The sequence below is a fragment of the Lutra lutra genome, chromosome 6, assembly GCF_902655055.1.
Source record: "Lutra lutra chromosome 6, mLutLut1.2, whole genome shotgun sequence".
NCBI lineage: Eukaryota > Metazoa > Chordata > Mammalia > Carnivora > Mustelidae > Lutra > Lutra lutra.
In genome coordinates, this window is record NC_062283.1 from 47,155,045 (window position 1) to 47,179,863 (window position 24,819).

At 37.5% G+C, this 24,819-nt stretch overlaps 1 protein-coding gene across 5 annotated transcripts in view; it reads left to right on the forward strand.

The window, feature by feature from the left end:
• Positions 1–14,859: 14,859 nt before the first annotated feature.
• The window catches only part of KHDRBS2 (KH RNA binding domain containing, signal transduction associated 2), a 618,929-nt gene continuing 608,969 nt past the window's right edge, over positions 14,860–24,819 (forward strand). For all 5 annotated transcript variants that reach the window (XR_007128209.1, XR_007128210.1, XR_007128211.1 and 2 more), the window contains exon 1: positions 14,860–15,184. Coding sequence is in view for 2 of the 5 variants with exons in the window: in XM_047734409.1 (XP_047590365.1) it covers positions 15,094–15,184 (91 nt within the window). In the remaining 3 variants the exon portion in view is untranslated. The remainder of the gene's footprint in view (positions 15,185–24,819) is intronic.

Below are 24,819 nucleotides of genomic sequence, written 5' to 3' on the forward strand. Positions count from 1 at the left end.
ACTGAAAGTGTATATAGTTTCCTGATTTAACAGAGAGGATAGACTAGGAGGAGGGTGGCCTGATGGGAGCCCAAAATAAGTTAGGAAACATCACCGAGAAGGAAAACTACTGAATGAGGAGGAGGAGGAGTAAAGTGTTATTCTAATTGTTCAACAGTCAGCTGGAAAGTCTTCATTTAAAGTTAAAACTGATTGGGTAGTGTTCAAATACGCCAACTGAGTGAAAACTGAAGATCACTTATAAAGATACATTTATTTGTGTATCTGTATATTAAATTATGTTTATTCCTCTCACAAACCATTAGCAGTAATGTAAGTTCATGAGCAGTGAAGCTTGTCTTATTGACTTAGAAATTTAGCATACGCATAATGAGAGCCTTTACTTAAATATGGTTATATGTGCGTGCACACACACACACATTTACACACTTGTGTGTGTATATTGCTTTCATGGGGAGGTGAACTCCTTGAGGTAAGAAATCACTAATTTCTCTTTTGTATCTATTATCACTTAATGCATATCCTTTCATATAATGAGTTCATGATGACTGTAAACATGATATAGTTTGTTTTTATATAACCTCCTTACATTTGATTCTAGTATTTAGTACAAGCAATTTGCATGATGGTTTATACTATGTAGATAGTAAAATCACTGAACTCCAGGACACTGAATAATTGTTATACTAAAGAAAAGCAGGGTAGTATAAAAAGAAGGAATCTAGGGGAAAGAACTATTCATATCGCTAAGTTATTATTTTTTCCATAAAAATATATTCCAGTCTTTTCCCCAGTGGATACATTGTAATTTCTCCTGGCTAGAATTGGCAGTGCCCTTTTATTTACTCCTCTTACTTCTCATTTAAATATCACGCACTAGACTATCATTCTTGATTTTACTACTTTTTACTGCCTATGGGCTTTTCTTTCAACTCATTTAAAAGGCATTATGCTTTGATAATGGACTATCTGAAGATGGAACTAAATTATAATTTTTTTTAACTTCAATTTAATCAATGCCAGAGGCGACCAAGAGATATAGGGTTTCTCATGAAAAGTTCTACTCTCATTGAACTCTTTATATATTGTGCTGTATTGGAAAAATTTCAGAGTCTATATAATAACTATGTGTGGACAACTATGTAAATATATTTGCAAAAGTAATTCTCATCATTATAATTAATTAGCATTAAGACAGTATCTTGGGGGGGCGCCTGGGTGGCTCAGTGGGTTAAAGCCTCTGCCTTCGGCTCAGGTCATGATCCCAGGGTCCTGGGATCGAGCCCCGCATCGGGCTCTCTGCTCGGCAGGGAGCCTGCTTCCTCTTCTCTCTCTCTCTGTCTGCCTCTCTGCCTACTTGTGATCTCTATCTGTCAAATAAAATAAATAAAATCTAAAAAAAAAAAAGACAGTATCTTGGAATTTGTTTGGCTTTATTTATAGGATGAACATACAAGAAAGAAGCAATTTTTAACAGTAAGAACACAGACCTCGGGATGTGGTAGATTAGCTTCAAATTCTTGTTCTGCTTTATTCTAGCTTGTAACCCTGGTGACATTTTTTAACTTCTCTAAGTTACCCATCTGGAAAACGATGATGACAAGCCCTACAACTGAAGTTTGAATTAGATAACATTGTAAATCACTAGCCTTCAAAAACATTAGTATTCCCCTTAGAGAAAAAGAGTGAAGCTAATGGTTTAAATAGAGGTCCTGTTTGGGTGCTTTTTTCCTCTAGAATACATAACAACCACAAGAAAATGGCATGTTTGCACAGCAGCTTCATCTACTTATGAGTAACATAAAGGGGAAAAGAAAAAAAGAAACAACTCAGGTTCAAAGAGAATTCCTAAACCCACTATAGGGTTATAGATCTTCTGATGAAATTCTAATTAACTATGAATTTTATAATGAACTTAGCAATTACAGTCATTTCTGAAAGTATATATCCATTGCTTGATAGATTTAGCACAGATTTAAAACAAATATGATAGAGGGATTTAGTATTTCTGAGATGCATCCAAAGTGAAGTCTTTATTTTTCCTCAAATCTTGCCTCTTCAGTTTATCCCTAATTCAGTAATGAAGACACCTACCAAATGATTGTTCAAGCCACTTATCTTGGATTAATTTTTGACATTTCTATTTCCCTCACCCTGCCATGTCCAATCTATTGTTAAGTCCATGGTCTCTTCCTTTAAAATAAAGCTAGAATGTGTCTTTTTCTCTCCATAGCCACTATCTCTCTATGCTGCCTCTCATTTGATCTATTACATCAGCATCCTGTATTAGGTATTGGCTGCAATAATAGAAACCCCCAAAGTAACCATTGCTTTTAAAAGTTTGTTGTTTCCTTCCTAAAATAAAAGAAACATAGAGTTAAGTAATCCAGAGTTGGCATGTTGGTTCTATGAAGCTGTTGGAGAACCAGAGTCCTTCCTGCTCACCATTTGGTGTGATTCTCAAACTCATGGTCCATGATGACTACAAGAGCTCCAGCCATCACAACCAGCAGTATGGAGAAAAGAGTGCAGAAGGATGTATTTCCTTTCTTTAAAGAAAGGAGAAAAAAGTGCACATGACACATCAGTTTGCATAACTTTGGCCAGAAATGAATTCCATGGCCCACTAGTTATAAAGGATTCTGTAAAATATCTTTAAGTCAAAATGACCAGTTAAAATTTGGGATTCAGTTTTTATCTGGTTCTTGTATGCCTTTCCATGTAACATTGCAGTGAACTCCTAGTATGCCTTCATTTATGTAAGTATATACTAAATTTTCACCACTGCATGGTCTTAGCCTGAACTATGTTCTCTGCCTAAAGGGTTCTAACTCCATTCCTCCCCTGGATAGCTCCTTATCTTTGAGGTTTTAGGATAACTCCTTATCCTTCAGGTTTTACTTTTTTTTTTTTTAAGATTTTATTTATTTATTTGACAGACAGAGATCACAAGTAGGCAGAGAGGCAGGCAGTGAGACAGACGGAAGCAGGCTCCCTGCTGAGCAGAGAGCCTGATGCGGGGCTTGATCCCAGGACCCTGGGATGACCTGAGCTGAAGGCAGAGGCTTTAACCCACTGAGCCACGCAGGTGCCCCAGGTTTTCCTTTAATATCACTTCTTTGGATACATCTTCCCTGATACTCCAATCAAAATTGCCTCCTTCCATCAACCCATTTTTTTTTTCTCTTGGAGGACTCCATTATTTCCTTCATAACACTAATTGCCAATGACATTTATCTGTTTTTTTTTTTTCTTGTTTGATTTCTACCTGTTTACTTTATCCACCACTCTAAAAAGCCTATGAAGGTGAGGACCGTATTTCTTTTTTTTCAGTGTGCAATGCCTAGATACTCAATGAAAATGAGGGGGAAAAAAAGGAAAAGGAAAGAAACAAGGGAAAGATTAAGGAAAGAAGATAGGAAATATAAATTCTTTTGAAAACCCGGAGATGCTAATACCTTTATAAAATGATTGGTGGTTTGGCTTTAATCTTCGTATTAGTCATTTCTTCCATTTTTCTTGTCTCAATTACAGTTCCCAAAAAAGTACATTTAATTCAACAAATATCCATTAAGTTCACATTTATCTTAAATATGAAAACAATCAGAGTTGTTTTTAAAGTGTTCTGCTTTGAAATAATGCTGATTTTCCAGATTCAGCTCTCCAGGTGAAAATGAAACCAAATTGAATCCAAAAATTTTCCTTCATGTTTAGACATTGTCTCCTAAGAAAAGAATCTGAATAGTTTTGGAGTCATGTTTATGGATAAAGACTTGCAGACCTCTCTCTGCAAGTCCAGACACAAAAATACGAGGATTAAACTCCTTGTACCTTACAAAGTGCCCTATCTGCTGCTGTAATTGTTTGTAAGGAAGTAAAAATACATTAAAAGGCCTTTTGCCTGTATGGTGATGTGTATGAAAGTGTTCTACTGAATATAAAATCACATATTTTCCCTCAAAATCAATCCAATTGGATTGAGTGTCCCTGAATACCTTATGAAAGTTTGTCAATCCTAAACATGTCTCTTAAACTTGCTTTGTGTTTAATTGTCAATAGTAATGTCTTATTTTGCCTTTCCCTGAATGACACTTTTACCTTCAGTAATGAATATAGAAAACTAATTGAAATCAATGTTTATCTTGAATAACATTAGGTTATTCTCAGAGCTCTTAGCTATTCTAGTCTGTACTTTGATTAGTTTTATTTAAAGATTTTTCTGTCATATGATTTTGGTGTACCATTTGGATTTTCTCTATTTTTTTCATCATTGATCTGGTTTTACTGTTCTTTTGGTTTGCCTTGTAGGAAATTAAAATTTCCTCTCATTTTACTTTCTACAAGCCATCTTTGAGACTGTAGAACATTTTTTTTAACTTATGCCAAAGAACACTTCATAAACATTGGTGAAACAGTGCACTGCCAATACTTTTAGCTGAGCTGTATTTTATTTTTAATGAAAGGATGTATTAGTATTCATGGGAGAATATTATATATTTTGAACTCAGTCACATTTCCATTTGCCTGCTTTATAGAAATAATTTTTCTTTTTATGGGGGATTTATCAGAGAATTTTAAGAAAGGAAAAAGCCTTTGAAAACCATTACCCTGCCACCAATACATTTTGAAGTAAGGGACATCATCATACATGAAAGTTATTTTCATTTAAATAGAAGACAATTCTTCATTCACTAATATAATTACGAGAATGCATACTTAGTAATTCATGTGCCTAAAAATATAGATGCTATAGTAGGCAGAATAATGGCCCCCATAAATGTTTACATCCTAATCTCACAATCCTGTGAATATGTTAGGATTGTATTGTATTAGTTTTCTATGGCTGTTGCAACAAAATACCACAAACTTAGTAGCTCAAAACAATACAGTTTTATTATTTTATAGTTCTGGAGGTCAGAGGTGTAAAATGAGTCCACAGGGCTGCATTTCTTTGAAGGCTCTAAGGCAAAATCATTTCCTTATCTTTTTTGGCTCGGGGTTCCTTCCTCCATCTTCAGAATAACAGTTACAAATTTCTTTCTCTCTCACTCATTTTCTCTCTCTCCTTTCTTTTTCTTCCTTCCTTTATCTCCCTTTCTGTTTATTTCTTTCCCTCTTCTCCTTCTCTTTCTCTGTGTCTATCTCTCTGTCTCTATCTCTCCCTCTCTCTTTTTCTCTCAGACCCTCAAACCCTTGCCTCCATTTTTTAAGGACCCCTGTGATGACACTGGGTCCCCACCTGGGCAAATCAGAACAAGCTTCCCTTTCTGGGCTCCTCCACTTATTTGCATCTGTAAAGTCTCCTTTGCTATGTAAGGTAACAGAATCACAAGTCCTGGGAATGAGGATGTGGATGGACATTTGGGAGGAGGCATGATTCAGCCTACCACAACTGCAGGTGGAATGAAGATTGCTAATCAGATGACCTTAAACTAGGGAGATGATTCTGGATTATATAAGTAGGCTCAATGAAATGATAAGGGACCTTGAAAGTAGAGAGGGAACCTGAAGAGTAGGTCAGCGTGATGCAATGTGAGAAGGATACAATCTGCTATTGCTGTCTTTGAAGAAAGGGATCTGGGTCCATGAGCTAATTCAAGGAGCCTGAAGAAGCTGGAAAAGACAGACCTTCTATAAAGCAGGACAAAGACAACCTTGACAACACATATAGATTTTAACCCAATGAGACCCATGTGAAACTTCTGACCTATAAAACTGTAAGGAAACAACTTTTTGTTGTAGTAAGCCACTGAAACTGTGGTAATCTGAGACATTTGGCCAGCAGCTATGTTGGATGAGTCCTATATATCTTAGCCAAGCCTTTATATGACTACAGCATTAAGCAAAATTTTTGACTACAACCTCATAGAGATCTTAAGCCAGAACTACCCAGCTAAATTAAACCCAGATTCCTGAACATCAGAAACTGTGTAATTATAATCAATGTTTATTCTTATAAGCTGCTAAATTCTTGATTTGTTGCACAGTAGATAACTAATATAAAAATTGATAGAAGCCTGGCATATAGTAAGAATTATATATGAATGACTGGCATTGATGTTCTTCTCTTGAGGGCAAATGAATATGTGTCTTATCTCATCTACCCATCCCTAAGGGAATTCCAACAATCAGGAGCAATGAATAGTCAAATCTAGTTACTCTAGAATGGTGAGCCTTCTTGCTCACGCAGGCTTATTAGTGTCTCTAGTATTTCCTTAGGGCTCTGTTCACTTCTTAGAAGTGTCAGGATCACATTTCCAGTCCCTGACCTCTGCCTGCAGAGTTAGAGTTTAGGTTTAACTTTCCAGAAAGTGGACAGATGAGGCCAACAGAAAGCTGCATGCAGAAACTCACAATTAACAAGTGAGAAGGGTAAAGTATGTGTGTGAGTGCATGTGTGTATGTGTATATAGTGAGTGAGTGTATTAAAGATTCAACATTTTGTGGCGAATTGGATTACTTAATTGGTACTCAGGGCAAAAGAATTTGAGAATCTGTTAATTAAATAGGAAAACAAGTTCAGGTCCAACCAAAAATTATAGAATGTCTAATTGTGGCGAAATCTATTTGAAAAATTCTTCATTGTTGATTTGCTGAGTAAGTAACTTGATTAGTTAGGTTTCTAAGGAACTAGTATTTAATAAATACTATGGGCCCAAATTATTTGTGTATTCTAAATTTTGAGCAAATTAGGATTAAATTTGAAAGTACTGATAGCCTTTATTTTACTTATTTTTCACTTACATAATGCTGCTCCTGAAAGTCTCAAGTTATTTAGTCCCCAGTGAACACAAGATTGATGTCATTCCTTTAAGATTCCAACTCCCTGGGCGGTTTAACCAGATTATGCTGCCATCCTATTTGCTTTTCTATTATATAATTTAAGAAATACCTGAAAATTTCCAAGCCCTCTCAGCAGGCGTAACTTAATGTCATGAATGGGTAAAGTTAAGTCCTTTATTCCCTGCGTGAGTGTGTGTGTGCATGCACACGCCTGACATGCACACATGTACACACACAAGCATAAATCTCTTTCAACTAAGTAAAACTCACATTCTGCTATATCATTATGTAGTGACTCTGAGAAAAGAATTAAATGAAAGTTAGAGAACAGCGACTTAACCCAATAAAAAATGAGTATACGAGGGACTTGTTAGCCCTGGAATCCCTTTCAATAAGTGAAATAAAGATGCATTCTACATATTTCCAAGCTTGAGGTCCTACAGCAGCATTTTCTGCTTCTAAACTTGCTTTTAAAAATTTTTATTTTATTTAGGTGAAGTTCACATAACATAAAATTAGTCACCTTAAAGTGAACAAATTCAGTGACATTTAGTAGATTCACAGTGTTTTGTAGCCACCACTTCCATCCAGTTACAAGACATTTTTCTCATTCCAGAAGTAAACCCATTCTCATTAAGCAGTCACTCCCCATTTCCACCTCCCCTCAAATCCTGGCATCTCTCTCAGTCTGCGTTATGTCTCTATGGATTTATTTGTTGTGGCTATTTCAAGTAAATGGATTCATACAATATATGAATTTTTGCATTTGTCTTTATGTAGTATGTCGGTTTCAGTTTCTCTGCATTGTAACATGCATCAGTACCTTATTCCTTTTGTGGCTGGATAATATTCCATTCTATGACTGTATCACATTTTGTTTATCCATCCAATGACTGACAGAATTTGGGCTTTTGACTATTGTGAATAGTGCTGCAATAAATACATGAGTATATGCATTTGCTAGAATACCAGTTTTCTATTCCTTTACATATATACTCAGATCATATGGTAATTTTATGCTTACTTTTTGAGAAACCATCAAACCTCTACACCATTAACAATGTATGAAAATTCCAGTTTCTCCACATCATTGCCAAAACTTTTTTTTTCTTTTTTCTTTTTCTTTCTTTCTTTTTTTTTTTTAAATAGTGGCCATTGTAGTGGGTATGAAGTTGTACCTCATTGTAATTTTGCTTTTCATTTTTCTGATGATTAATGAAGTTGAGCATCTTTTCATATGCTTGTTGGCCATTTATGTATCTGCTTTGGAGAAATGTTTATTCAAGTTCTTTGCTAGTATTCTAAATTGGGTTGTCTTTTTGTTGTTGAATTCTGAGAGTTCTTTATACATTCTGGATACAGGCCTTTATTAGATAGTTGATTTGTAAATATCTCCTCCCATTCTATAAGTTGTCTTTTCATTTTTGGATAACCAAAATGTACTTTTATGCACAAAAGTTTTTAACTTGAATGAAGCCAATTTGTTTATTTTGTTGTTGTTGTTACATGTGCTTTTGGTGTCATATCTAAGAATCCATTGCCAAGTCAAGGTCATGAAGATTTACCCCTATATTTTCTTCTAAGAGTTTCATAGCTTTAGATCTTATACTTAAGCCGTTGTTCCATTTTGGGGTAATTTTTATATATAGTATGAGAAGGGGGTCCAACTTCATTCTTTTGCATTTTTATATCCAGTTGTCCCAGCACCATTTTTTGTAGAGATTATCCTTTCCCTTTTGAATGGTCTTGTCATCTTCTTTGAAAATCAATTTGCCTTAGATAGCTTGCTTTCCTTTGGACTCTCAATTTTATCCTACTATCTATATGTCTATACTTAACCAACTACACCCTTTCTTGATTACTATAGCTTCGTAGCAAGTTTTGAAATCAAGAAATATGAGTCCTCCAACTCTATTCTTCTTTTTCAATATTGGTTTGGATATTTGGGGTCTTTTGCATATCTTGGCCTTCCCTCCTTATATTTGTGAGGATTCAGAAGAGCAGTATTCAAACACAAGGGTAGGCTCTCTACATATATCACTTCCCTTCTCTCTGTTTCTCTTCTACTGTCCTTTAATTATACACTTGTGTCAGCTTAAATCCAATATGCTAATTTGAAAGCTTCTCAATCAGAAAACACCCCCCACCTACCACCACCCCCTCCGCCACACACCGTATATAGATAGGCCAGCTTTGAGTGCTGAATTTTCATTTTGTGCTGTGACATATTATCATACAGTATGCATTCTGGCTCTGGAAAAATTACATACGGAAGATTTCTTACTGCTCATGCTACTACTGCTATTGGTTCTTACACAGACAAGTCTCCATTCCCTTCTTCCTTTCTTGAAACCCTAAAATATATCATGAAAGTGAGAAAGAAAACTGGAACTACTTTCAGTTGTCTAGTTAGTGAAATTAAAACAAGTAGAAATATTAAACCAGCACCTTTTATGTAATGAGCTCTGCTGGAGTCTTCACTAGATGAAAATATGTCAGTTTTTTACTATACTCTGTCCAAGGTACCAAAGCATTAGGAAGCTTAGAAATATTATAACCTTAAGTCTCTATTATCATCACATAAATTATTGGATTGCTGTAATTTTACTAACCTATGATTCTCATTGTGAGTAGCTTCTATTAAATCCTCGAAGGAATTAGGCTAGTGAAGTATCCCTAAAGTTGATGAGAACTCTGAAATAGAAACTGTGTGTTTTATTTAATAATACTGGTTGGGCACTTTTTATTAGTCTGCAGAAATAAGCCTGATTAAATGCCCTTTAGCTTGGCCTTTCTTATAAGGGTTTGTGAAAGTGTTGAATACACAGTCTGTGCATTAACTGCAGGACACATTCTATAGCACATACCTTATTCATCCTTCCAAACCAAATTTAGTTAGTGCAAAATTTTCCATAATATCCTATTGTAAAAATAATAGTGCAGGAAATGAAATACCATTAAAACAATATTTCAGGACTAGAACTCATATTTAAAATGAGATAAATATCTAAGATATACAAATCAATTCAGTGGTAATTTTGGTTATTTACACCATTAGAAGAAGAGGTGGGCTTACCAGTAGATGTAATTTGTTCATGTATAGGCACATAATACTCTATACAACAATCACCTATAGAAGGCTAAACATCTATGTTTACTAAATGTTTACATTATTAAGGTTATCCACTAAATAATTGTGGTATCTATAAAATATTAATATGTGAAATAAATGGAGAACACAGTGACAGAGTCATCTATTTAAAACACATATATCGGGGCGCCTGGGTGGCTCAGTGGGTTAAGCCACTGCCTTTGGCTCAGGTCATGATCTCAGGGTCCTGGGATCGAGCCCCGCATCGGGCCCTCTGCTCAGCAGGGAGTCTGCTTCCTCCTCTCTCTCTGCCTGCCTCTCTGCCTGCTTGTGATCTCTCTCTGTCAAATAAATAAATAAAATCTTTAAAAAAAATAAAATAAAACACATATATCTCATGCTGGATAAACTTATGCAAAGGGTACTTGAAGAGTTTGCCTTTATTCAGCCATATCCTATTTGGAAACAGACAATATTTTACAAGTCAGTTCTGAAGCATGCCAATTTTTAAGAGTCAATACAATGTGTATGTTTTTATTTTATGATGTCCATCATGTGCTAACACATTTGTGTTATCATCTTAAAGATTAGGTTAGCATTCATTAAAAAAAAATTTTTTTTAAAGATTTTTTATTTATTCATTTGACAGACAGAGATCACAAGTAGGCGGAGAGGCAGGCAGAGAGAGAGGAGGAAGCAGGTTCCCTGCCGAGCAGAGAACCCGATGCGGGGCTCGATCCCAAGACCCCGGGATCACGACCTGAGCTGAAGGCAGAGGCTTTAACCCACTGAGCCACCCAGGTGCCCCCCCCCCAATTTTTTTTTTAAAGAAAATTTTTTTTTTATTTATTTGTCAGAGAGAGAGGGAGAGAGAGCGAGCACAGGCGGACAGAATGGCAGGCAGAGGCAGAGGGAGAAGCAGGCTCCCCGCCAAGCAAGGAGCCCGATGTGGGACTCGATCCTAGGACGCTGGGATCATGACCTGAGCCGAAGGCAGCTGCTTAACCAATTGAGCCACCCAGGCGTCCCATCATTAAAAAAATTTTTAAAGGTACATTAATACATTTTATTTCTGTTAGAATGCATTTTAGGCATTTGCTGAGAGTTTACTTGGGAAAATAAAATTATAAATCATGTTTGATAATAACTAGGAAAAGTAAAAGTTAGCTAGTTTATCATATTTATAATGACCTGAATATCCAGAGATACTGTATAATAAAATCAGCCCTTGGACAGCTCTCCATGGTACCTTCTTACTGCACCTTTAATCATAGTAAGAAACCTGTGAATAGATAATGTAATTGCTGTTGCTGAACATAACAAGAGTTAGTGCATCTTTTTGACTCATGAAACTGGGTCTATGCATGTCCCCATCAATGCCATATGCTTTTAATCTCTTGGCATGCTACAAAGCAAAATGCAATTGTAATTATTGCACAATAATTTTTCTAATTTATACTCATTCCAAAATGTTTACAATTTATTAGCTGTGGTTGTCATCTTACCTACTCTCCATTGCTATTGCATTCCTGGCCACCTCTCTGAAGACTGATGGCACATTTTCCCTTCATATCTCTGTAGCAAGTCAGGTGCAGAATGTACAACCCTTCAACTGCTAAGCATCCTACCCACATTCACCTAAAATGGCAAGTACTCTCTATAAATATCCTCCATTTTACATCATAACTTCTTTGAAAATAAGAACCAAAAGAAATCATTTGAGAAGCAAGTGCAAACAGCATGAAAACAATCCTTTGTGGTTCTCCTAACACACATAATGAAATCTGAATTATTTTCCAACCACCATCCTTCACCTTTCATATTTGTCTTTTGTCTTCCACACCATTGCAGTCACATTGACTCCAGTCAGTTCTGGGAATAGGCAAGCTCTTTCTGGTCACATGGCTTTTGCATGGGCAAATTCACCTGCCCAGAATGCTTTTCTCTTCACCTTACACAGATAGATTCTTCTTTTCCATTAGGTTTTTCTTTAAAAGTCAACTCCCTAGCAAGACTTCAAGTTCACTTTGGGGAAAAAAAAAAAAAAGTTCTTTTCTTTGCATTACCTTTCTTTCTTTTTTTTTTTTTAAGATTTTATTTATTTATTTGACAGACAGAGATCACAAGTAGGCAGAGAGGCAGGCAGAGAAGCAGGCTCCCTGCTGAGCAGAGAGCCCGATGCAGGACTCAATCCCAGGACCCTGGGATCATGACCTGAGCTGAAGGCAGTGGCTTAACCCACTGAGCCACCCAGGCGCCCCTGCATTACCTTTCTTAACTCCTTGTTTGGTCCTCTCTTGGGCTTTTTTGCAGGCAGCAAATACCAGTTCTCTTGTGTACTCAGTTTTATTGGTCTTTCTTCATTAGAAAACAATCTTTATGATGACAGGCTAGGTTCTTTTTGATATTCAATAAACGTTTATTGAATGCAGACATACATAAATAAATTAAATATTTAACATACAAAAAGGTAGGCTAAAGCAGTACAATCTTGAGCTAAATGGTGCTAAATTCACTTGAATTTTAATCTCAACTTTATTACTAACTAGCTACAAGACTTAAATTTTTTTTCTCGCAGGGGTGCCTGGGTGACTCAGTCAGTTATGCGGCTGCCTTTAGCTCAGGTCATGATGCCTGAGTCTCAGGATCAAGTCCTGCATCAGACTTCCCACTCAGCAGGGAGTGTGCTTCTCCCTCAGATCCTCTCCCCTCTCCTGCTCGCTCTCACTTTCTCTCTCTCTCAAATAAATAAATAAAATTTTTATTTTTTTTAAGATCTATCCTTTACCAACTGTATCATTAACTGTAGTCACTCTACTATATATCACATCCCAGGACTTATTTATTTTATATTATTTATTTTATAATAAAGTTTGTACCTTTATAATAAAAAATACTTTTTAATAAAGTTTTTACCTTTTGACAACCTTCATGCATTTGCCCATCCCTCTATCACAAGATACTTTTATAAGCCTAGAGAAACAACATTATTGGGAGCACAGATTATTTTAAGGTGTTACGTTTTTGTTTTGTTTTGTTTTCAAAGATTTTCATTATTTATTTGACGGAGAGAGACCACCAGGAGGCAGAGTGGTAGACAGAGGGAGAGGGAGAAGCAGACTCCCTGCTGAGCAGGGAGCCCCATGAGGGTGATCCCAGGACCCTGGGATCGTGACCACAGCCAAAGGCAGACGCATAACCAACTGAGACACCCAGGCCCCCCAAGGTGTTAGGTTTTTACATAGGAAAGCTCTTGATTTAAAAAAAAAAAAAAATCCTAAAGAAATGTGACATTTTTTTCCTATTGTCAAAACCCCAAATTATCAAAAAGTCATGTTTCTCATAGCTTATTTCATTTTAGCAGTCCTATCACATTTGTTAGCCACATATCCCCTCATCATTGACCCCCATGTAGTATACACTCAGCTTTTGGGTGGGGTGAACATGGCTGATGCCAAAAGAGATCATATTTGTTAGTTCTGGATCACTGAACTTCTCTATCTTTGCCTTCATTTCCATACCTATGAAACAGAGAAAGCAATACCCATGCCATGTTTTTCAGAGTGCTTCTGTGAAGTCAAGTTGAGGTAACGGATGTGAAGACACATTGACATTTTCAAAATTATATAATAAAAAATTGTATCATGCTAAGTACAAAATGAAGATTCTGGGGGGAAAAATAAAAATAAAAGCTGAAGTTTCCAAAAACAAAAAATAAAATAAAATAAATAAAAAAAATTATATAAGTAAAAGACACTTCTCCAACCTCATCTTGAAAAATAATAAGAACAAGATTTGAATACAAGAAGAGAACTTGGAAAAGTTTTAGCACGAATTGTAGGAAAATTAGTCCCCATTCTTCTACAATGAAAACGGTAGTGGAGAGGCAGATTGGAAAATGATTGTTCATGAAAAGAGACGGTGGGAAGATTGTTTTATAACACTTAAAGCATACAAGCTGCATTTTCAGGCCCCATTACTAAGAGAAGGATGGGCACTGCTTCCAGTATTGGTGATACCTGGAGGATTTAACTCTCCTTTAAATAGAGGTGGGACAGATACAAAGTAGCTCAGGACAGCACCAGGTGAAACACACTGTCACATCTAAAATAAAGAAAAAGGGTGAAATTAGAGCAACCGTGGATACCTATTTTCTAGTCTCTTCCTTCTTCCACTTGTCTTCCCAATTCCTTCACAAACTGTAGCTAACTGATCACACTGCTCTTTAGTTTTAAAATTCAGCCCCCTACCAGAACCTCTCCTATCGATAGGGATTGGGGGAGCAGGAGATGGACAGGAGGAAAACCAGAACTAAGTCAATACCATAATGATTGTACACTGGAAGCATGTTGCTGTACAATATCGCCCCAGAGCCGCTTTGTTTATCAATGAACATCCTACTGCGTCCCCGAGATGTAGGTCAGGCTCATTGGAAAATATCAGCCGCCGATCGCATGCAGTCTTCATGATATTTCCAGACCGGGTGCGCTGCTGATTCTTGCACACTGGAGTGCATCTGAGCTGCGTGATGGAGAGGGGACACCTGTACCTTAGGGACGCAGGTGAAGTCCGGTCTACCTTCCTGGTACTTTTCCTGGCGCTTCCTCATTCCTTCCCTCAGCCTCTCACTCTTCATCTCCATCTCCCCTGCTGTCTTGGACCCAAGCTCCTCTGCTACACGGTGCTTTTCGCGCTCTCTCCTTTCTCCGCACCTCAGCCGAAGACAGAGTGCTTCACACAACTGGGCATGCCTAATAACCAGGGAAAGCTCGGGTTGCAAGAAGAAAGCGCTTGCACCTTCGGAGCGGCCCTCCCCTCTGCAGCTGCCTCCTGCCAGTCAGGCGATCCGACGTGCAGCGAGGCCCAATGAGAGTCCGCAGCCTTCGCGGGGGCCCGGCCTCTCCGGGCGCCACCACCAATGAATGGTTGGCGGAGGTGGGACGCGTCCTGTTCCCGCCTCTCCAGTTAAGGCCGCCTCTGTGAGCCGGGGCTCGGCGCGAGAGAGGGACGACGGAAGAGACCGGCAGGTGTGGGCGCGGGGCCGAGCAGCCCGACGGCGGGAGTCGCAGTCGCTCGGTGCATGGGCCAGTGAGGACGCGCGGAGATCCCCTCGCCGCGACGGAGGCGGAGCAGCGCCAAAGCAAGGCGCTGTCCGGCGACCCTGCGTCCGAGTGAGCGGAACCTTGCGCTTCGGCAGGGGACGGTCCGAAGTCCGCGCTATGGAAGAGGAGAAATATTTGCCTGAGCTGATGGCAGAGAAAGATAGCCTGGATCCATCTTTTGTGCATGCATCGCGCCTTTTGGCGGAAGGTAGGACTTGACTTGCCCTCACAGATGGGCGCAAACCCCTGGCCGCTCTTCTCACCCGTGGCTTGGTTAGGGGAGTGAAGTTGGGGAGGGACGCCTGTCTCCTTCGCAGACACTGTCCCCCTGAAGATGCTCGCTTCAGAGCTCGGGCGGACCGAGCCCGTTCTTGGGGCGGGCAGCAGTGCTCCTTCTCTACGTCTTAATTTGGGGAAGACCAAAGCTACGAGACGTAATGGCAGTAGTGATGTGACCTGTTAGGATCATTGATGGAGAAACCATAAAGTGTGGCGCGGTCAACAGGGATATTTTCACTTTGCAGAGGAAAGGGAAATCAGTTTGGGAGTAAATGGTGATCCGTGTGGTTTTCTAAGAGCTTCTTAGCTACTAATCAGCATATTTTTTCTTTCTTTATTTCTTTTTCTTTATTTCTTTTTTTTTTCTTTTTGCTGCATTTCGGAAGTGATTTTGATACCCTTTATCTAATTACAGCCGTTCCTTTGGAAAGTCTTAGAATTAACCTAGATTAATACTATGCATGTTCGTATATGTTTGTGAATGTGGCAAAGGCTAAAGTACTTATCAATTTATTTGAAGTGTGATGATTGGGTACTCTGATACTGGCCCCTGAGAACACTTCACAAGTGATCAACTGTTTTACCAAGTGTGCATTTTCTTTTGTGTACCTGTAATGTTAAAGGAGATTTCATTCCCAGAGGAACATGTATATCTTATCTTTTGCGTTGCTTTGAAAGATTGTTTAAACACACGCACACAAACTTCGGTATGACAGAAATATTAGCCCAGTTACTCTATTCATCTTGAAATAATGCCATCTATCTGGTAAAGATACAATATGTGTAGTTATCTACACATGCCTTTTTAAAAACAACTCCAGATTTTTTTTGATGAATCTTTCATTAATAATGAATTGCTTTATCATCAAATTGACTACAATGCAGTTTTGTAGCTTAGGTTGTTATGGACTTACCTATATCAAAACTAAAAGTGACAACTTCCTCTTCCTTGGCCCTTCTGCATTAAAAGAAATGTTTTCTTTTTTGAGACCTAGTTGTACATGGAAGGAAAAATTGTGATCCTCCATGTAGAATTCAAATAACCACTTGGTTTGTTTAAAATTTTCATTTATAGGGTATTTATAGCACAATGAAGTCCAAGTTATTTTTTTTCTTTTTGCATACTAAACAATTAAGATTTATAATCAAAATCTTGAACATGTGAAACGGCTAAGCTGCTGCAAGGAGTAGGTTGGTTTTCCAGAGGATCTGGTAAGGTGAAAAGCAATTATGCCGACTACTATCTTGGTTATTGAATGAAAATAATAGAAATTAAGTTGAAAAGTAAAGTCAATTTAAAATTGAAGTTCTCCCTCTACTTTATTGAAAATAAGGATAAATGCATAAAAGTAATAGGAATATTGACAATTAATGAGTTAATAAATGCTTAAGATTGTTCAAAATGATTTAAAATGCAAATAAGCTTTCTGAAATCTTTTATTTCAATATATCTTACAGAAGCATCTTTATTACGCTGATAATGTCTTTAAAATGAAAAAAAAAAGTTACGAATTGATCATTTTTTTTCTGACCTGCTAATTGGAGTTCTCTTTGGGACAGCAGGCTCAATGATTAATTCATCAGTCATTGATGAGAAGTTAGTGGAGTTGGTATATGTTTCAAAACTACCACACTAAAGAAATGCATATGAGAAACTCTTAGCAGAGTGCATAAGTATTTCTGTGGCGGATGAAACAGTCAGAAAAGGCTGTGCCTTTGATTCTTTAACATTCTATCATTCCCAGAAACTTGATTTTTTGATACTTAGGAACATGTTTGAATGTACCTTGTAATTTAATTTTTTCCCAGTAGGGGGAAGCATGTCCTGCTTTTGTAAAGAATTAGGAGGCAAAAGCTCCTAAATAGAAAAACATCTAAGTGAGAAACAAAGAGAGGTGTTCAAATTTCAGAGAAATCATAATGAGGAAAAGAGAATGGAGGAGGTGATGATTATAATCTTGGAGTATATAAAAACGTATGCAAAAAATGCATAAGTTTTACACTAATTCTTTATTTTTACCTTAAGTTCTTTATATGTACTTATTAAAGAGTATAAGGTGAGTGTCCTTTGGAATCTCTAATGAATCTTAACGTACATTTTACGTTAATAGATCTTTCATTGTTTTTTCAAAGGCCATTTGCCAAGATTTCCAGATTTTGTTTCAGATCTCCATAGGAGAATATGTTGAGATGATTTTATTTCTCTTACCTGGAAATGCACTGATTGAAGGCAGTGGCTATAAATAAACCTGACATAGATATTCATTTGGAGAGAAGGTGCACACTGAAGTACATTTCAGTCAGTACTGTGCAGACAGTCTCAAGACTGAGTGAGCAATAAAAATGATCCAGATGATTCAGTTCTTCAGAATGATTTTCTGGAAGCTAATATATATATATACACACATGTAAGGTCAGTGATGTAAAGCAATGAGCTTTCACAGTGATTTATTTTGCATTTTTGATTGGCGATAAATGCAAGTCAGTGCTCAATTGCAACTACTTCGTAAGGCCATGGGGTTAAACATACTAGTTTCTTGATTATTTTGTTATTTTTATTGTAATTTGTTTTATTTCACTTGTTTCTGCTATGTGTTTTCAGTAGGTATGATTCTGTGAAAGCTAATGGGAGAACCCATACATTTTATGTATTTGATTGTTGCTTAGAAAAGATCTTGAATAATATGGTTTGAAGAGTGCTTATAATATGTTTGATTAATTAAAATAATTTTCCTCCTGTGATTATAATATTGTTTAATTATCCATTTGTTATGGAAGGTGCTCTTGGATATGATAAAACAGCAAACTCAGCATGATCCTTAAAGTTCCACTCAGCCTCTGAATTTGCTTGCCAGATGAAATTAGATGAGGTTATTTATATCTATGCTGCTTCTGGGAAGTGCACTAAACTGAATCCAGATACCTGGATTTTAATTCCACTTTTGCCTAAACAGAATGTTGATAAACTTCCCTTTCCCCAGGCCCTAAGCCGTGTCTCTGAAATTAAGGAGTTGGACTAAATGATGTTTGGGTTTCTTTGTAGTCCCAGACTTAATTAGAATTATAAAGTTCTCCAGTCTGCAAGATTTCCTAACCTGACTTCTTCACAAAAATTGGTAGATTCAGGGGCACCTGGGTGGCTCAGTGGGTTAAGCCTCTGCCTTCAGCTCAGGTCATGATCCCAAGGTCCTGGGATCAAGCCCCACATCAGGCTCTCTTCTCGGCAGGGAGCCTGCTTCCTCCTCTCTCTCTCTGCCTGCCTCTCTGCCTCCTTGTCAAATAAATAAATAAACATTAAAAAAAAATTGGTAGATTCATCATTGTTTTGGTTGACTGATCAAATAAGGAAGTCAAATATTGCCAAATATCCCAATAGTTAATTTGTTTTTTTGTTTTAACATTAGGTGCTATTTTAAAATTCCGGTGAAGAGCATGGCCTTCCATCTAGGATTGGCTTTCGTGTTTGTAGGTATAGAAAAACTTTTAAAGCTATGAGAGAGGGGAGCCTGGGTGGCTCAGTGGGTTAAACCACTGCCTTCGGCTTAGGTCATGATCTCAAGGTCCTGGGATCAAGCCCCTGCATCGGTCTCTCTGCTCAGTGGGGAGCCTGCTTCTCCCTCTCTCTCTGCCTGCCTCTCTGCCTACTTGTGATCTCTGTCTGTCAAATGAATAAATAAAATCTTAAAAAAAATTTTTTTTTAAGCTATGAGAGAAACAGGAAATATTTATCACAAATGCTGACTTGCGGTGACTTAACTACATGTAGATTCTCAGTAAGGATCATTATTTAATTAGGTTGTATTCCTCAAAATTTTTCCCACAAAGCAAAGAGAGTTCTTAAATTAAAGAAAGGCATTGGAATAATGTCTAAAACTAGCATCTGATAAAAAAAATAGTATTCGCATGACTTTCCTTTTGATCAGTGTAACCCATTTTTTCTCCCTGTACATTTGGGATAATCTGGTTTGTTTCTTAAATAAAAAATAAAGATTAGTGAAAAAATAAATTTCAAGGTATTTTTGATTTTCAATTGAGACATAATTATGATACAGTGCAGAAACTTTGCTTTAGCAAATAACACTTGGGACAGAGTGTTGACACTTCTGTCTACCATGAAATATGGGATATGTCATTTATCTCCTCTCTGATTCTGTTTCTTCATCTGTAAAACAGAAAAAGTTGTATCTACCACCCATGGTTATGTTAAGTTTAAAAAATTCTGTTTGTGATAATATAAGCAGTATTTTATACAAACATGTATAGATCTTTTATACAAATACAACATAAACAAATTACACAAATATAAAATGATGCTTTTAAGATTTTCTTTAACATTTTAATGGTCTTGTGGACTTGACGTCAACTTGAAGCTTGGCTTTGTAAGAAAATGAGCACTGTCTTTACTCTTTGGATCACTGCTGAGTAAATTTTGAACTTACAGACCAAATTATGAAATAAATTGTCTTGTGAAAAATTATTCCAATCAGGGTTTTTAAAACATCGTGTTCCGTTATGTTCCCAGTGCTCACTTTCAGTGTTTTACTTGAGCTTAATTAGCCCTTGTCCCATGTCTTTCCAGGGTAATTCCAAACCTCCTCAGGCCTCCTCATAAACCCACACATCCTTCACTCTTGGCAGCTGACTTCATCCTCTGTTTTAGTAGGAAATGAATATATCTCTTCTGACATTTTTCAACCTCCCATCATCTAAAGACCTGCATAGTCCTTCTTATTCTCCTTCATTACCAGAAGGTGATATGTTTCTTTTTTGTTCTAGGCTGACTTGTGCACCAGTATCCTAGATCCTAATGCTTATCGTGTCCTCCAGACTCATTCCATAGTTCTGTCTCTTCCACAGTATCTCCAATTCCCTCTCCACTCTTTTATAGTAGTAGCCTGTAATTGATCCAATCTGAATAACTTAAAAAAATATTTTTTTCACTTGCCAAAAGTAACCCAAATTTTCTCTCTCCATACTCCTTGTTTCCTTCAAGTTTCCAGTAATATTAGTCTTTACTTAGCTGCCTTTCTCAGTTAACCTCTTCAAAGCTCTTCATTCTGGCTTCTGTCCTCTTCATTGTTGTAAAACTAGTGACCAGGAGACAGAGTCATCTCCGAATTGCCAAATCCAATAATATCTTTCTGACCTCTCATCAGGTCTCTTGGCTGCAGTTTCCACTGTTGGCCTTTTTCCAGTTTCTTGGCTTTCCCCTTGGCTTCCAGGCACTATCATATTCCTGATTTACTCTTCTCTGTTTCTTGTCCTCACCATCCTTTATCTGTCTTCTCCCCTCCCCAGCTATGCTTGCCAGAGTAATTCACTCAACATCAAAGTTTGACTGTGTCACACTTTTTAATAATATTCTCTTTGGGCAAGCCTCCTCTAACACCATGCCAGCAGCAGGAGAGGGGACATTACCTTAACACCTGCAGGTGGAGGTGAAAGTCCATGTTCCCCACTAGGGACCCATTGACACCATTCCAGCCAGAAAGGGGGAGGAGCACTGTGTTCCTGCTTCCTACTTGGGACTCCAGGGACACCAGTAGGGTTGGGGAGGCCTTACTCCTGTTGGAGCATGATGAAAATTCCAGCAGAATGAGACCTCCGATACCACCCTGGCTTGGAGGGAGAAGGGTGTCTTGTTACTCTTCATAAGATGGAAGTCCAAGGTTTCTCCATGGCCTCCACTTCAGGACACATACTTACTGCCGGTGGAAATGAAGTCCCTGTTCCTCATCTAGTCTTTTCTGATTCCAGCCAGAGAGGAAAAATATATCTCTTTACATTTGGGTGAGATTGGAAGTCTAGGCTCCTCTACTTAACCTTTTTTGACAGAGGTGAGCATGAGATGCTGTTTTGTTTTGTTTTGTTTTCTTCTTTCTTTCTGTATTATTTGGCTAGAGAAGGATGTCTGTCTAAAAGTTTTCTATCTTGCTAGGTTGCTCTCTTTCTAGTCCTTTGGCTAGCAGGCTTCTCTTGAGACTTTTTTTTTCCTTTCTGTCTGCTTCTGTTGACTTTTCTGGTTTGCCAGCTTTTCTCATACCCACTTTGATGCATCTGCAGCTCAAGAAAAATTAAGGAAACTACTCCCATCTCATTCCTGGGTCTTGTGATACCTCGCCAGCCAGCCTACTTCTTTCTTCCTTTTGTTACTGAACCCAGAAGTCAGATCTGTGTGTCTGATGCACAGTAAGGCAATCTCTAAGTCACCAGGTTTAAAGCAGTAAAGGTTTATTCTCAAAAGAGCAGCCCAAGGAGAAGGCAGGGATTTGGTTAGAAATCTGCCTTGTCTTTGTTGAGTCTAAGGACTATGGAGCTAGCAAGGTATGTGGGAGTTGGGGCGGGTACTGGATGGGCCTTGAAACTTATTTACAAGGAGAGGCTCAAAATTTTTGAGATTGTGTGCTGTTTTGGACATCCAGGCTCCATTCTAGGGCCCTGGTGCATTATATTCGTGTCTGCAGAACAGGTGGTACCAAGTAGCTTCCTTCCCTGGTTCTTGCAGGTAGTATTGGAAAAAAATAACAAAGAACAAGGTTGATAATTCTTGCATGGCTGTGGAGGAATGTGCCTATGTGCATCGTGTGAGGTTATAATGGAGGAAAAGCCTAGAGTGGGTTGACATGAATAAAGAAGTGGGAGCCCAGACTTCACAATGTCTTCTATGTTTATTTCATATGTAATATTCAGTCCCTACTTATTTGTGTATTGTAATTTCTTTCTTTTTTTTTTTAAGATTTTATTTATTTAACAGAGAGAGAGAGAGAGAGAGAGGAGAGAGAGATCACAAGCAGGCAGAAAGGCAGGCAGAGAGAGAGGGGGAAGCAGGCTCCCTGCTGACAGAGAGCCCGATGTGGGGCTTGATTCCAGGACCCTGAGATCATGACTTGAGCTGAAGGCAGAGGCTTAACCCACTGAGCCACCCAGGAGCCCCTGTAATTTATTTCTTTATAAAATTTTCCTGTGAGAGGCACTTGGGTAGCATAATTAAGTGCGTTGGACTCTTGGTTTCAGCTCAGGTTGATGAGATCAAGCCTGGAGTGGGCTCTGTGCTTAGTGCAAAGTTGGCTTAATACTCTCTCCCCCTCTGCCCCTCCCTTTCCTTCCCTGGCTCTGGAGCGTGCTCTTTCTCTCTCTAACTCTCTCTCTCTTAAATAAATTAATAAATCTTAAATTTTTTTTTTTTCTTGTAAATGCATGTTAGGCATTGTACATTCATATTTCATTAACTGGTTATATATGAATGAGAATGACCAGGATAAACCCATCTGGATAATGGGCACAATATCTTATTTCAAAGACGCTTTGAGACAGTTTCTGAAACTGAGATTGAAGTGATGTCTGGTCATTATTCTTAGTTTTTCTGTTTAAGTATACAATCTAGAATGAAGCTCTTTGTTTCCATAGCAGGTGAAGGGAAAGAAGTTTTAGATGTAGTTTTTAGAAACCCTTGGAAATAATTCTATAGTATTGCCCACTTTTCTTATACCCTCATTTGTTTGACACCTGATTTGATCTTTTTTTTTTGTCTGAATATGTAAGAAATGTGTCTTAATTGGAATTATATTCTGATAACAGTTTATTTTTTAAAGCTGTAAACAGTGAAAGATTTAATAAATTCAGAGATTGAAATATGATTCTTTTTCTCACAAAAATGGTTAATTTCAATAAAATAAGTGTGATATGGAAATAGATTTATTAAAAATAATGGCATACTAGTTGATAACCGATTTGCCAAATTGTTAGCAAATACCTATGCTATATGACATCTTCATTTTCTCAATATTTTATGTTTTGTTAATGAACATTATTGCATCTTTTATTTGTTAAAAACTTGAGAAGGCATAGCCAAGCATCCTGTTGCTCAATTATTATTAACTACTTTGGGAAATAAGTCATTTGTAGCATATCCTCTTTTGTCTCTTGCACACTATTTCCAAGCAGATTTTGCATAGAGAGGTAATGAACATTTGAGAACACCAGAATGACAAATTTTTAGGCTGTTTACTATAGATATCCTTATAGTTTAGCTACACTTTGGGATCAGATTAGGATTCTACTACATTTAACTATGTAATCACACATGCACTTTAATGTGTGTTGGTACCATTTGTCTGCAACATGTACTGTTGGTATTTGAAGAGGTAGTAGATGTTTAGTGTATTGTTTTCTGAATAATCTGTGGGAGATTCAGTATATACATAAGCTGCAAATAGCAGTGCGTGGGAAGATCTGCTAGGTTTTACAGACCAATGATATCATGGGGATTCAAGATTCTTGTTGGTCATGGTTTCCATAGATTCTTCTTCATTGTTGTCATTGCTGTCAACATTTATTGGGAGATTACTCCTTTGTCAGATGCCGTTCTAGAGGTTTTGCATGCATTACCACAATTAACTCATCCATCAATCCTGTGTGATAGTTATTACCATCATCCTTGTTTTACAAATGGGAAAAATGAAAAAGTAGGGAAGTCAATTTATCTCAAGTCACACAACAAATAAATTGTAAATCTAAACCCCAGGCTGTCTTACCCAGAGATCACATGTAACCATTGCAGGGTACTGTCTCTTGTGAAAGAGACACAGTTTTAGTGAGGCTTTAAAAGAAGGGCCAATATTAATATGCAAAGTATGCCTAGGAGATCAGCATGGTTGTTGCCATTAACTTCTGAAATAGGTTCCTGAATGCAAGTATTGGATGAAATTACTTCACAATATTGTTAGATAATTATAGTATATAAAAGGTTGGTGAATTTATAAGTGGGGGAATTTTCCTAAGTACAGAATTGGGTTAAAGATTATTCAGATAGCCAAAATTTTCCGAATGTCCTCTATTGACAGTGGTTTCTGAGGGAGTTTGGTGATGAGGTGGCAAGGAACAAGAGAACATTTTCCACTTTTTTTTTTTTTCTTTTTGAATCCCAAAACGTGATTGGAGAACTTTGTGTGATTTGCTGAGGCATTTTTCTTTCTGTGTTTATTAGAAAATTACTTATATTTGCCGAATTTTTCTAGGGAAGGACAGCTATAGGTCCTCTTTTTGTGTCTTGAGGCGGTGTTGGTTTTGCTTAAAATTTGGAAGTGGGCAAATTTCACATGTGGTCAGAAGCAGATAGCTCAGCAACATGGCTTGATTAAAATGTTATCTATAGGTTCTGCGGTTTTAGGATTTAATAACTTTGAAACAGATTGGTTGGTATTATTACACTGTTATCAGAAATGGCACAATTGATGCCTATTTCCTTTAAAATATTAAAGATTAGATTTTACTCTTCTAATAGAAAAGCAGAATGAATGTGTTTTCTCTAGAGTGTAGATATTTTTAGCAGGCTTATAGAATTGTGTGTCAGAAAATGATGGGCCCTGGCTACAACTCAGAAGAAGGAGCCTCTGTGACAGAAACTCAGTAAAGGGGCTGAAGGAGAAGAAATTTGTTAATTTGAGAATAGAGGGATGACTAAAGTAATAGCTTCTTTTATTGAACTTACTACACCCTGGCTCAGGTCCTTGCATTATATCCCAAAGGCAGGTAATGCTTCACCTATATATGGGGGAAGATAAA